The sequence below is a fragment of the Alosa sapidissima genome, chromosome 10 (genome assembly GCF_018492685.1).
Source record: "Alosa sapidissima isolate fAloSap1 chromosome 10, fAloSap1.pri, whole genome shotgun sequence".
Classification (NCBI taxonomy): Eukaryota; Metazoa; Chordata; class Actinopteri; order Clupeiformes; family Clupeidae; genus Alosa; species Alosa sapidissima.
The window spans coordinates 25783174-25798488 of record NC_055966.1 but is presented as its reverse complement, the minus strand read 5'-3'; the positions used below and the strand labels follow the sequence as shown (position 1 = coordinate 25798488).

The following is a 15315-nucleotide window of genomic DNA, read 5'->3' as shown; positions in this document are numbered from 1 at the left end:
GCATGCTAATTATGCTAACCACGTGACTTAGCTAACTTAGCTAACTAGCTACAGTGGGTAGGAGTCATAGTTGATGACAAGTAACAGTTACAATGGCCGAACAGTTAGTAGTTTAAAGGGTTAAATTGTTTAACAGTAAAATATTATAGTGAGGACTTTTATTTTGAAACAGTTTTTGGCAGAGGAAGCAGTTGAACAGGATGTGTAGTCTTAATAGGGCCAGTTTGTATGCTTAAAGCCTGAGACTGGCAGTTGGTCCAGGTGGCCCGAACACCTGCCATAGGATTCTAATTGCTTAACGGCTCTATTGTGATGTCATCAGCCCATGTTAAGTCTATGGGGAAATTTTGACTAGTTTTTAATTAATAGTTTAAAAAGTATAAAAGTTACAAAGTTGAAAAATACAAAGCCCACATGTCCTAAGTAAGACCTACGTAACATAGTTTGAATGAAGTTTCTACGTTAAACGGTTTAAGCTGCATTAACTGCGTTAGAAGAAGAAGAATAAGAAGAAGAAAAAGCCTTGGAAGAACAGTACAGTGCATTTTCATGCACTGTAAAAAGCCTTGGAAGAACAGTACAGTGCATTTTCATGCACTGTAATAATCATCATCATAATAATAAATATTGCAACAAACGAGGTCCAGAGACCAAATTTCCCTCACGAGATCAAAAGAGTATACTTATACTTACTTATTTATACCTACTAAAATCACATTGGTAGCATTAATCATGCATCAGACATTGTGCGAGTATGCTTATAAGACCCCTGGCCTGCTGCCATTCATATACTTGTGTAGTATAGTTTGTATGCATAACAAATGGCAACATGCTAAGGAGAAACCTGACTTCTGCTCCATCAATAGATGTGTATAAGCAAAAATAAATAAATACAATGTGTAAAAAAACAAATTCAGCCACTTTTGGCATGTACATGTCCAACCCGGTCAAGATCCTTGAGGGATTGATAAGGAAGATTATATGGGGCATTTGGATAAAAAACAGTAACATTCTCTAAGTCATTGCGGCAGTTTTGGGACCTTTGCTTAGCTTGTAACTACAGTATATGCACTTTTAAAGGAACCGTATGTAAGAAATTTCAATTAATCATAAAATGGCCCTGATATGTCACTAGACATTAAGAAATCATGTTTATTTCAAATAGCCTACTTACTGTATATTACTGACAACAGTTGATGTTGATGTTGTCATGTTGTGTTTTGGCCTGTTGCGCCACCCTCCACCTATCTACTAATCACAAAGTCAGTAGTGTTTTGGCATCCGGGTTGCCAGCTCTGTCAGTCAGGGGGGAAGGGGAGGGGATACACCGCTCTACAGTAATTTGAAAGTGATTGCAGTACCAGTTTTGGCCACAATCTTACATATGGTTCCTTTAAGGTTCATTCAAGACCCTTGTAGGTCTAAATGGAAACCCAGCAGTCAGTCTAACTATTCTTTGACTGTTACTGCGTAATCTGCATTAGCTGTATGATATATTTTGGCAGTAATGCAGCACAAAGTAGTTTTCTGGTTCTCCACAAATTCATTTTATTATTCTTTATTTAAGAGTTACACTTTCATTTGTATAGTACATTGATAAACAAATCCAATATTGAATCAACTTGAAATAGCCCAGAAATAGTCCGGAGAGATGATCACTCTACTTTGTGTCTCTTTAGTTGTGTTTATTCTTGCTGGCCATGTCTGACGCTATCCTCATCCTCTCCAATGACTCCCCCATCTTTCTGGAACTTGATCTCGTGGTTTGCAGTCACGATAAAGGACTTGTTGTTGGGGATGCTGTAATTCTCAACGATGGTCTTCACGCATTCACCACTGGAGCCTTCCAAATAGACACTGGCATATTTGACCCCTTCGCCCGAAAAAGCCAAGTATTGGTTTGGTGGGATGCATATGTAGCTGCCAGGGGAATTGGCCTTGAAATTCATCTTTGTTCCGGTAGTTTTTGCCACCATATCCTCTGGTTGCATCTTATCCCCACTGTGGTACAACCGGATGGGCCTCTGACTGGCGTTAACCACAACATTGTTCCCTGAGATCGAGTTGGTGTTACTAATCGTCTTCCTGTTATGCGACGCGATGGATGAGACAATCCCCATTTTTGATTTCAGCGACAGTGATTTAGGCCTTGGAAATATAGGAATATTAAAATCAGTCAGGTAACACTCCAAACAATCAGAACTCTCATATGTTGAATTACAAAATATCTGTTAGCATATTCGTTCATTTAAATGTATACCAAATGTGAGGTATCTCATATGATATGAGCAATGATCCAAATGATGAAAAGATTTTCAGACAATGGAGACAGTTGCACTCACACTACTTATACCTACAGTAATAAAAGTTTTTAAAACATGCTGATGGCACACAATACAAAATAAAGATCATACCTGCTCTCTTAAGGTGTGTCTGTTTTTTTCCAAGTGCTGGAAAGGAGTTGAAGTGTTAACTGTTTTATACATGCAGAAACAGGAAGTTCCTCCCTGATTTGTTATGCACAAGAAAAGATGTTAAATTCCAGGTGCCTTATACACCTATCCATTAATAGTTAATGCAATACGTAATACAAACAGGGCGCTATACATTTGGGCGGGGCACAGCTTTTTGTAGCCTGCAAATCTTTTGTGTAGTTGCAAAGTGCTCTCGTTCAGAAAAGAGATATGCTGTTGTTATCTTATTTGAGATCTCCCTCGTTGATAATGCGTCTAAGGAACACGGTGAAGGGTCAAAAATGACCTGACTCATGTCTAACAGCATAGAAACAAAAATCAAAAAATGATATGTTTCCGACTTGAACTTGAAATTCACAGTGTGTCCCTAACAGTAGAAAACATCAAAGATTGCATTTATTTGTATGAAGCTGTAGACCACCAGGGAAACATTGCTTTACAGTTACTAAATGATTTACACACCACAAAAAACAAAAAAAAAACACCACAAGATATGAACATAAACCGGCACACTCCATCTACAAACACATTTACATTTGTGTATGTACAGTAGGATCAATGTAGTAATGATTGTCCTGGAACAGCATTTGACATCCAGGATCAATTAACATGTAATGATGGTCCTGTAACAGCATTTATAAATATATTCAGGATAAACATGATAATCATGGTCCTGGAACAACATTTGCAAGTATGTTCAGGAGTATCAAGATTGCAATGGTGGTCCTGAATCCACATATGCATGGGAATCCAGGGTCAGGATGATAAGGATATTTACAATAGTGATTTACAGTGGGTTGACAATGTGTTCAATAAGTTATGAGTTATTTTCCATGAGTAAGTGAGTATACCTGGGAGAATACTAAGACCGTGAGATAGAAACACCAGAACTGAACTGGGTCAGGATCCTTTTTCTCAGACTAGCAGTGACTCCTGGTGCTTGTTTGATAAAGAAAGAATGGCGGGAATGTGAGAGACAGAGAGAGAATTATGTGCTGTTTAATTATTTGTTTTGGCTGAGCATAGTTTGATTTCAATGAGTGATTTATTAGTGATTACAGCTAGCCTGGAAGCCAGCCGGAACTTAGCCCCGCCCAGCCCTAGCCTACTGACAGCTCAATACTGTAAGTTTAAAAAACAAACCGAAAACAACATCTTTTTAAGAAGATGTTCTGGCCACTAGGATTCATGGTAGGCTATGTCATTGGTCTGATTGGTTAGGTCTATTAGGTCTATCCAATTGTGTGTGCCCCCCCCCCCCCCCCCCCCACCCTGTATGGCTACAGTATGTCAGGGTACATTGCAGCACTGATGCAGATAGTGTTCCCACTAAACAGCAGCTGCACCAGATCACGGTACCACTGGTAGTATCCACAACCAGCCTTGCTCCCCAACCCTTTCTCCATCACTCTCTCCTATCTGTCAAAGTAAAACTAAAAAATTGATAGGATATCAATCTCCCTTTGCCATCCTAATTAGCTTGCCTGGGCATTGTGGTGAGTGAGCTAGCATCTGTATGAAACAGCGTTTTTGACATTCACAATAGTGAGCTAGCATCTGTATTAAACAGCATTTGTGACATGTAAATGTAAATCAGGTTTATAGGCCAAGTATACTTGTGTATACAAGGAATTTGGTCTCTGCATTTATCCCATCCGTGAATTAGTGAACAGAGCACACAGTGAGGTGAAGCACAGACCAACCAGGAGCAGTGAGCTGTCTTGCTACAGCGGCGCACAGGGAGGGGTTAGGTGCCTTGCTCAAGGGCACTTCAGCTGTTGATGTGGGCATTGGAGAGCAGTGTTCAACCACTTCCTCCGCCCACATTTTTCCTACTGTTAGGGGAGCGAACCAGCAACCCTTCGGTTACAAGCCCGAACCCCGAAATCAGTAGGCCACGGCTGCCCCCCACATTCACAATAAGGAACCAGCATCAGTATTAAATAGAGTTTGTGACATTCACTATAGTGAGCTAGCACCTGTATTAAACAGTGTTTGTGACAATGTAATGGCAAACATTCACAATACAGCACAATACAGAAAACACTTGCAACTATGTTGACAAGGGGGGTGCTGTGGTGCAACTTGCTATCATATTTGGGTCTACATGTGCAGGGGGACCCAGCTTCAAATCCAACTCCGGTTATTTCCCCGATCCCACCGTATCTCTCTCTCGCTCACCTCCTGTCACTCTCTTCACTGTCCTGTCACATTAAAGGCATACCCCCCCCCCCCCCCCCCCTAAAAAAACAAACAACAACAGCGATAATGCTGCATCAATTTTGTGACAAACATTTGTGACACTGTTACAGCAAACATTTGCTACATTGTTATGACAAACATACACATTTACGACAATGTTTTTCAGACAATATTGCAACAAACATTTGGGACAGTGTTTGCGAACAAAATTGCAACACACTAACTACATTGCAACAAGTGATAATATTTAACAGTGTGGTAAAAAACTTTTTGCAACAATATTGTGACAAACATTTTCTGCAATGTTACAATGATATTGGGTCAAACATTTGCGACAGTGTTGCAACACACTTTTACTACAATGCTGTGACAATATTTTGTGCAATTTAATGACAAACTAAACAATGATGTGTCAAACCTTTGTGACAATGTCTCCACAAACAATGATGCAACATGCATTTGTGACAGTGTTGTGACACACTTTTACGACAACGTTGCCAGAACAAAATTTTGTGACAATGTTGTGAAAAACTTTGTGTGAACTTTAGAAATAAAGGATAGCACTCACAGTGATTGCCATATCACGCTGGAGAAGGGTGTCTTGCCTGAAACGTCCATAGGGCAATTAAAAAGTAAAAGTGAATAACCGTAAGTGCCATCCTTTATTTTTGACACTCAGGAGGATTTCAAGTTCAAGTTTATTGTTATGTAATCATTAAAGGACTTATCAGTAATAACATTTCTTTAAAATTTCTTCATTTAGCACCCAATTGTGAATAAACCAAGGTGTTGAGCATGTTAGTCTAATTTTTTACGTTTTGTTTGTAAAAAGTTTTTGTGACAATGTTGTGAAAAACTTTTGCAATTATGTTGCGACATGTATAAATTCAACTTCTTCTGGTTCGAGTAGAATCCAGGTCATTTCCCAATCCCACCCGATGGGCTCTCCCAATCCCACCCCATGGGTTTCGCCTTGTGTGTAAATGTGGCTTGAGGCTCAAGTTTGCTTAAAGAAAAGTGAAGAAAAGAACATTAAAAATCACAACAATTAAAACAGTATCATTCTCTAAGTCATTGTGGGACTGCTAGGTCCACAGTTTTAGGACCTTTGCTTAGTGTGTAACTATATGTACACCGATAACCATGTAAGCCTAAAAGGAAACCCAGCAGTCAGCCAACTATTCTTTGAGTGGTACTGATCGTTGATTGGCCTTAAAATTCATCTTTGTTGCGGTAGATTTTGCCACCATGTCCTCTGGTTGCATCTTATACCCACTGTAGTACAACCAGGCAGTGATACTGATTCCTTATTGAATTCCTTCTGAAATGCAACCATAAACCACCTGGTGACATTATAATCACATTTATTAATGTTAATAAAATATTAATAATGTATCAGAGCATTTGACATAAGTTTATATACTTTAAGAGATTCAAAAACAGAGATATACTCATCATGAATACAGGTTTAACAGTAGACAGCTTGCAATGAAATGTAAATCTTCTCAACTCCATCCTTATGCAAAATCGAATGTAGAGTTACTGTATATTAAAATCAGTTAACACTGTAAGACTATCAGAACTCTCATATGTTACAAAACACCTGTAAGAACATTCATTCATGTGAATGAGTCGTAAATTAAAGAAGTTTTGTATTATGTATGTTTATTTTTAGATGATTTTCTTTAAATGTTTAAAAGCTACCTTCTGTAGGTAGTATGGTAAAGGTGTAAACTCCTAATACCAAGTTAAAACAAATTGAAACATATCAATGGCATAAAATACTGAAGAAAGAAAAACATGCTGCTGTTTAGTCAGAGACTTTCTAATGAGGAGACACAGCGCTCAAAAAATCCTCCATAGAAATGCATGGGGTTAGTTTGTAACTCCAATATGGCAGTTGTCCACACATATCTCCCCCCTTCCGCAGCAAAAAAGTTGACATGTGAATGCATTGTGCCAATCATGTGCTGTGTTAATGCCAATCATGTGATGTGCGTTACAATATGGCTGCCGAGTGGAGGCACTTGCCTAAAAGGATTTTGGTTTAGTTTTCTATTTCTGTGTGTGTTTTCTTTTCTCAGGTGTTGGAGAGTTAACCTTTTTATACATGCATAAATAGGAAGTCTACCCCTGATTATTTATACATAACAAAAGATGTAAAATTCCTTGTGCTATTCCTGTGTAACTAATTAATACAATACATATTCAATACAAACTGGACGCCAAACTTGGGCGGGGTGCAGCTTTTTGTATAATATTTTGTATTCATCTTACCTGAGAACCACTTCACTGATAAGCCTCTGAGGAACAGCTTTGTGCTCTTATTCAGTAGAGTGATCTCATTCCTCATAGTGTACCTAACATTAAAAAAGTCAAAGAATGCCTTTGATCATATCTCCAAAAACCTGTACACCTCCAGGGTACATTAGATTGCTGGGTTGTTGTTTTTTTTTATCATAAAAACAACATAAACACATACACATAAATCTGCACACATACAAAGACATTATTCAGACCATCATCAGTGCCAATGTGTGTGAGTTCTTTCTAGACTGAAGGACTGATAAACTATTGGAACTAATGCACCCATCAGGCCTGGAGTCGTTGGCACGATACCCTGTTCGCCCCATATGAATCATTGTGGACATCTTTTGAAAAAAGATCAAATTGCTTTTTTTGAATCTATGTTTCACAACAGACATTGTCTTACAACCTTTACCCATGTGGCAGTGTCATTTTCAGTCAGAACAAACATATTGGTCAAGAGAAAATCAACATTAAAAGGATTTCCCGCCATTTGGGGAATTACACTCATTTTCCATTTTCATTAAAAAAATGGAAAATGTTGAGTTAAACAATTGATTTTTTACCTTTCTCCAGTTCACCCAGCCATTCTCTGAGTCTGGCGATACCACTTTTAGCTCCAGCCTAGATCACGGAATCGGATTAGACCATTAGCATCTCGCCTGCTAGCATCACGTTTAAAAGTGACTAAGATTTCCAGTAATTTTCCTATTTAAAACTTGTCTCTTCTCAAGTTAGAAAGTGTAATAAGACCAACGGAAAATGAAACATAGCGATTTCCTAGGCTGATTTAACATGAAACTATACTCTCATTCCAGTGTAATAATCAAGGAACACCATGGGTGCAGCAGAACACAGTGATATCATGCAGTACCTGAAAATAGTCCCCGTAGGCTAACTTCCAGCAACAAGGTTGAGCTGCAACAGGAAAATTGGTTAGTGACTGGATTATTATGCCTGAATCACCACGTTTCATTTTCCGTTGGTCTTATTAAACTTATCAGTCATGCCACTGAAATAAAGGACAAGACAAGGGAACTGGATGCTGAGAGTGTTTATTTAATCTTTGCAATAGGGAGCAGTAGTAGGGCACACAGAATGTCACAAAACGTTCACAAAACCTCAGTCAACTTTAGAAAGACACACAAAGAGGCAACATTGCTAACGTTGACATCTTCATGGTGTTGTGTCCGGGTCAGAGGTCAAAGACCAGACCCCAGGCCACCAGTGTGAAGTCAAGGGTGAGTGGACAGGGCCGGCCGGTCAGTCGCCCCTCTCGCTCTATTCCTCTTCTTCGTCGGCGGCTCCCTCAATGATGTAGCTGCGCTCCTGTGTGTCACTCTCAAGTGTGTCGTCATCGGTTTTAACTGTTCTGAGAGAAGGCAGAAATACAAATGTGAAAAACAAATGAAAAATATTTCGACCGATTGCAAATATCTTATTATTGTCAGCACACCCACCTAGTCCTAGTTGAAAAGTTGTTTTTAAATACACATTTCCATTGAGGTTTTCTTAAAGCCGAATCCATGGTTTAATTTAAGGTCTAATGCCTGTACAGGACCTCAGCCCCATGTGTTTAAGATGAGGCCCTAGTGAGTATGTGATTGGGGTTTGGCGCTCTGGCCCTCTGGTTACGGTTACCTGATGAGGACGGTCTTCCTCTCGGTCATCTCCACTGCCTGCTCCTCAGAGTAGGCGGTGATGGTCTCGCCGTGGGCGTCATTTCTCAGGCCGGCTCCAAGGCCTCCATTTCCATTGGTCGCTCCACTACTTCCGGCAGCGAGACCACTGGCCGCCATTCCCAACTGGGCAGCCATTCCAGTGGCTAGAGCACCCAGCTGTGCTCCTGCTCCCATTCCGGCACCAGTTCCCGCTCCAGCTCCGGACCCTACTCCCATTCCGGCTGCCAGGCCATTCCTAAATCCAGCTCCCATTCCGGCACCGACTCCCGCTCCAGCTCCGGACCCTACTCCCATTCCAGCACCTGCTCCAGCCCCCATTCCGGCCCCAATTCCAGCTCCCATGGCTCCGGCTCCGCTCATCCCAGCACTGATGGCACTTATGCCCATCATTCCCTGCACTATGCTGGTGATACGCATGTCCTCACCTTCAATAAGTTTCCTATGCAAGAAAAACACAGTGTCATTATTAACGCAGTACTCAGTGTCATTAATAACACAGTACTCATTATAGTGAAATATAGCTCCAACTCAGGAGCTTCTAATGTGGTTAACATCAATTTGCTTATCTAAATCTTGCTCCAACTCAGGAGCTTCTAATGTGGTTAACATCAATTTGCTTATCTAAATCTTGCTCCAACTCAGGAGCTTCTAATGTGGTTAACATCAATTTGCTTAGGATCCATATTAATCTAGGAAGTTGCGAAATATGATTTGTGTGTTAGTGTAAACCAACTGCAGGACGTCACATGCCTGTATGTTGTGATCTCAATCTCCAGGCTCATCTTCACATTGAGCAAGTCCTGGTACTCCATCAGCAGCTGAGCGATTTTCCCCTTTGTGGATTTCAGCTCCAACTGAAGAGCGTCGATCCTGGCCTAAAATCATTGTTAATATTATTTTCCCTGAATAGTATTTTGTAGGCAAGAAATAAACTGCTCATCTAATCATCTGAGCTATAACTGTAATATGGACTCACCTGGAGAGCCTCCAGCTCTTTCTCGTGTCTCTCTTGAGCTTCAAGAATCTGTGCTTCAAGAGCATCATTTTTAGTCTTCAGACCATCCAGGTCTCGCTCCCTGTCTTGAATCTGTAATAGAAGGGCTATGGCAATCAAATGATGACGTGTGTTCTGCCCTCATTAAAGAGTCCCCCTTCTTCAATTAGACAGACAGATGACTCCCATCACACGCTGGTCAAATTTGGTAGATTTATTCAAACTGACAGCATGCAAATAGGTGTAAAACTAAAATTAAGAAAGAAAATAAAACACACAATCAGCATAAAATATGTACAGACTAAGATATCCAATACACATCTCCAGGCATATGGTCTACAACTAGCCTAGCAAGCTACTAACTAGCCTAAAGGGACACCAGGCAACGTTTTCATGTTAATTAATCATCTTCGTAAGTCGGTATATGGTTAAATGACTCATTACGGGACGAATGAAGGCTCTCTCGCCTGCCCCTACTGCCTGTAGAAAGAATATCCCACTTGCAAGTTCGGTGTATCCTACCCGCCAACCGAAGCAGGATCAGTTTACAGCACAGCGGTAGGCTAACGAAACGCTAGAGATTGTTGCAAACGTGTGTATAATGGCAGAGCCGGCGAAGAAGCAGCTAAAACCATTGACGGAAGATGCAAAGAAAAGGAAAAGAGCTTCAGACCGAGCTAGGGGGAGTTTCGTAGAGAAAAAGCATCAGGCTTGCCTGGTCCCTTTAATATGTGAATTAGCATGTAAAAAGATCAATAGCTCTTACTTCGATGAAATTAAAAAAATATCCAGAAATATGCACATCATTCATTTATACTAACAATATCTTTCAAAAATACTCAACAGACGATGCTTCTATAAGTGATTTCAAAAGAGGATGGATTAAGACGTTCCTGTCACTCACACTACCATGCCAATACTGGTCTGAATGAACCCAAGAATTCAAGGTGACTTCCTATAAGTGTCACATGACTACCATGAATTTCAATATGACCGCCCAAATGTCACCTGACTAACCCAAACCCCAAAAGAAAAGACTCCACCTAGTGGCTGGAGAAATAAATGAACATATTAATTACTTATGAAATGAACTCAGTCCAGAACAACGTGCTTGTTTTAAACTTGTAATTAATATGTTTTAAAAAGTTTGAGATTTGCTGAAATGCAACAGCAACGGCAAACATAGGCCTACATTTTTTTTGGCCGTTGATATCTCTTCTCTGGCACCCCGAATCCTGTCCACATGCTTGGTGGATTTGTTGTTTAAATCGTCGAATTTTGAATTGTACCACGAGTCCATTTTCTGAAAAGAACAAAAAATACACATTAAATGCAAATATATTAATCTATATTATTTACTGTAAATGGTTGATGTGCTTTTATGGAACTTTTTTTTATGTTGAAGCCTACCTGTAGATTATTTGCCGCGATGGTGTCATACTCGTTCTGAATCTGCTTCAGAGCAGCCGAGAGGTCGGGGAGGGCGAAGGCGCCTTGGGCGGTGGCATGGGCAGCGTAGATCTGTTTCATGAGGTCCTCGATTTCCTGTATGAATCATTTCAAGCAATATATAATAATTCAGAAACCACAAAATCATGGCTAGATCTATGTTGGTGACTATATATAATGTCGATAATGACTCAATAAACGTACCTCTCTTTGAACTCTCTTGAGGAACTCAATCTCGACCTCCAGGTTGTCAAGTTGTTTCTCCAAAGCAATGCGCGCGGAGGTGGCGGCGTCAACATCCTGTAATCATATAGTTGAAAGTAAGCCACGCCAGAGATTCAATTAAGAGTATTAATCAAATTAAAGGTGCTTGGCTTACAGGGCGGAAGCTCTCGATGTCCATCTCGGCCTTCTTCCTCAGCTCCACAGCCTCCTCATATCTGGCCTTCATCATCTCCAGCTGTCCAGCCATGGCATCTTTGGCCGCAACAGCCAGGTCCTTGAGAATGAAAACAAAAAAAACAATGACAACATCTGCAGTTGGAACATAGATAGATAGATAGATAGATAGATAGATACCTTATTGATCCCCAAGGGGAAATTCAAGACAAGACATGCTCCATATATCAATATTATTGAGATAGATGTAGTCACCAGTTAGGTATGTGTTTGTGGAGAGATTTTAATTAAACACTGGCTGACGCGGATGTTATTATGGGTGATGATCCGATGCCTATTTGTATAAGTGGACGTAGGCTTAAACCATGTATGTAACTGAATCAGACATACCCGCTGCATTCTCATTTGATCTGCAAGTTTCCTCAGCTCTTTCAGCTGCTCTTCATACAGCATGCGCAGGCCCGTGGGTTTCAGGAATCGGTTCTGGAGGGCCTCGATTTCTGTCTCCAGCAGCTTATTCTGCTGCTCCAGTGACCGAACCTTTGGAGACAGGACGACACATAAATTATGGCCCCTATGTGAGAGCGCTACATGCTCGAATATGCAAAGTAAAAGAATGCAAAAGGTGGAATCCACTTGCCTTCTCGATGTATGCAGCCAGCCTGTCGTTCAGCACGACCATCTCCTTGCGCTGGCCGGTGCGAGTACTAAGGAATTCCTGATTCTCGGCGGCAGCTGCGTCCAGATCTATCGCTTCTCCGCTGGCGCCAACACAAGCGGTGCCCATGCTTGCGCTGCTACAGTTCAACACATGCATGACAGTGACTTCGTTATTACCAGAGCGTGATATGACAATATGTATTGCATTTAAGATGTGTGCCCCACTGAAAACTCGCTAACCTCTCTAACACTTAATTGTATCCAGTTATATTCACTACGGAAAAAACATTTGAATCACGTTCACAAAACCAAAATGATACCATTATTTATTAGGTTAAAATATAGAGGATAGTCTGCTGCTGCATCTGACTAATGCATGACATTTGTATGACGATATCATGAAGGCTGCAACGAAGGTGGAAAGTTCATTGAGGATCCAGGGCATTTGAGTTGTTCAGGCAGTCACTTACTGACTTTCATAAGCAAATTAGGCAACTATCCTATCATCTATCTATAAATTACTGTTTGTCTGTCTGTTATTCGCATATCTCTGGAACCGTTTGTCTAATTGATTTCAAACGTGACAGGTGTCTTGCTAAGGGCACGAGTAAGTGCAGTGGCAAGTTGGACGTTGTGAGGATAAGGAATGCAAAAGATATCGTCAAATACATGTAAAAAAGCCCAGCAGTAAACTCCGAGCGTGGTAAACAAAATCAGATATTTCAGGCAGTAAAAGCCCCGGTAAGAACCAAACTAGATTTTGTTCAAATCTACACACCTATGGCTACTGAAAAATGTAAGATTCATTTAGCAAATGTTATTTTGAAGCAGGGTAGGAATTTCACGGCGGCCACGACGGCCATGGCCGTCGTAGCCCCTTGGCGTTGGCCGTGAAGCCCCTTTGAAAATCATAGGTTTACAGGCCACGGTGGCCTTGGTGCCCCCTTCTTTCAATATTCTGCTTTGTGTCCTACTAATAGCGATTTTTATTTAGCCTGTGGCCTGTCAAAATAATCTTAGCATTCACAGCGCAAATTAATTTAGTCTTTTACGCAGTAGAGAAAGTGACAGCGCAAGAAAGTGCGTCCAAATTCACCCATTCTTCTCAGTTGAACTACTCGCGAACTAGCCTATTAATCACACAGACATCACAAGTATCACATGAAAGAGCTTTTTCTCAGCTTTTAAACGATGTTAGCCGATAATTGCTGTGTTGAACGGTTCGCGAGAAAAGTAAATAATATAATTTAATTTAATAATACATTCTACTGAAGGTTTTGCGTCCATGATCTCCCTACCCATTCATCTCGGTAGAATACTTCACGAACCCTTCTTTTAACACATGACAAACCGCATATCAGAATAAACAGCAGACCTTACCGAACACAAAAGTGTAAAGCAGTCCCCTGTACAGTTAGACGTTCCAGAGTAATCCAGTTTTGAATTTGCAGTAAATTTCGACATGCATGGATGTCTCCAAATTTGGGCTTTAAGTTTTACAATGTGTTTAAATTGTTCCACATGATTTCATAACGGGCCAAATACAAAATAAATGTTACAAATATCGCCTAGATATTGGTAAATCAGAGGACAACTGACTAAGAGTTTGTGAAAGTAGCCTTAATGATCACAAAATGCTAAGCATGCATCTAGGCTATTTGAGTTTCTTAAAGCTGAGCTGTGCTTAAATTTAAATTGTTCAATACATGATTTCATAGCAGGCCAAATATAAAATAAATTTTATATTTAGCCTAGATATCTGTTTTTATTAGATGATCAGATGATTTACAGTTATATGTAATATGTCATGTTTCTGTAATGTTTCATACAATGATGCAGGTCTACGGCAGTGAATAGGCTAAATAAAACTTTGATAATTTTTATAGCCTACTACTGTATAGTTAACTTTGGCCTTGGTGCCCTGACATGTGGCCTTTGTGCCCCCCACCAAATATGCCCAACTGAAGGCCAAGTGGCCTTGCCCCCAGAATGGTGAAATTCCAAGCCTGTTTTGAAGTATTAAAAAACATCGTTGTTTTAAGAATTTTTGAACGAAATGGTTGGTAATTAGCATGTTTACGATAATGCCTCTGTATGAGGTTTGCTTGCATAAAATGATTCAGCGGATTTTGCAACAACACACTTAAATTCAGTATTCATTATTGAATGCTTAGCTGGAATGATGTTTTCCCTAATAAAATAAATTCCAATATTTTACTAAGCATTAAAGTGCGGTAAGGATAGAACAGCTCCTGTAGCTATTCAGGCCAGAAATATATAAAAACCAGGCCAAACAGATGCATATATAATTGTAGGTATTTAGATGTTTTTGTCAATATTAACGTAAAATTTTGCCTTAAAAAATTAAACCCTGTGTTCCTCTGACCTAGCAAACCACATTGGCCCTGCATGTCAAACAACATCATGGCAAACTAAATGGGGCAAGAAAATGTACCTATCTGCCAGTTTCCCCAGAGCGCCCTGCATACTGTAGTGTGTTAAGCCCATGGGGCATTCTCCGCACACTGTGCATGCAGGGGGGATCTGCGACCTCTAAATGACCCGTCTCATCCTAGGGATCCCTGTGCTCCCCCTCAGGGCGGGGCGGAGTGGAGCGGAACTCACCTCGCCATCAGGGGCCTGCGGGAGGAGGAGACGGCCCTGCGTCCCATCGCCATGCCGTTGGCAGCCGAGGCTGCGGCCGAGCGGGAGTAGCTGGCGGCACGCTGCTGGCGGGCATCCCGGCGGGAGGGCGAGGGGCTGGACACCCTCACCTGGAGCGCGGTGGAGGACGAGGAGGTGGTGCATTCCTCGAAATGTCTCCGATACGACGAGATCCTTTCTGGGCTGCGGCTCATCTTGGCTGCTGTGTGTCCGGAGCTCTGGAGCTTTCTCTCTCGGTGTCTCTCCCTCCTGGAGGTGGCTGCTTTGGATGAGGAGATCTGGGCTGCTAAGTGCTGCTGTCTCTTCGGCTCTCTCAGCACCCTTCTTATACCCCGAGCGGTGACCCAGCCCTGAGCATGACCCAGCACCTCTGGAATGTCGAACCTCAGCACCACAGCTCCCGTCCCACCACAGAGCCTTCTGCCAGGGGCCCACCGGGAGATTGATGGACTGAAACACCGCCAGGCATCGGGTGCCATTAAGT

General features: G+C 41.2%; 1 protein-coding gene across 1 annotated transcript; it reads right to left on the bottom strand.

Moving 5' to 3' along the window:
- Window positions 1–8156: 8156 nt before the first annotated feature.
- Window positions 8157–15123, bottom strand: LOC121721417 (glial fibrillary acidic protein-like). The gene is made up of 11 exons (XM_042108323.1): window positions 14793–15123; window positions 12148–12301; window positions 11898–12047; window positions 11488–11607; window positions 11313–11408; window positions 11070–11204; window positions 10852–10962; window positions 9642–9752; window positions 9416–9540; window positions 8625–9104; window positions 8157–8355 (listed from the first exon to the last, which is right to left on the bottom strand). Exons 1-11 carry the CDS (start codon window positions 15023–15025, stop codon window positions 8265–8267), a joined length of 1806 nt encoding a protein of 601 aa, XP_041964257.1. The 5' UTR covers window positions 15026–15123; the 3' UTR covers window positions 8157–8264.
- Window positions 15124–15315: the final 192 nt, after the last annotated feature.

Bases quoted from the DNA above. Each gene is read 5' to 3' on its own strand.
- LOC121721417 (XM_042108323.1), bottom strand. From the start codon at position 15,025: ATGAGCCGCAGCCCAGAAAGGATCTCGTCGTATCGGAGACATTTCGAG. The intron at 12,302-14,792 runs GTGAGTTCCGCT...GAACTGTAGCAG, and splicing joins CGCAGGCCCCTGATGGCGAG to CGCAAGCATGGGCACCGCTT. The intron at 9,541-9,641 runs GTGAGTCCATAT...CAATGATTTTAG, and splicing joins AAGAGCTGGAGGCTCTCCAG to GCCAGGATCGACGCTCTTCA.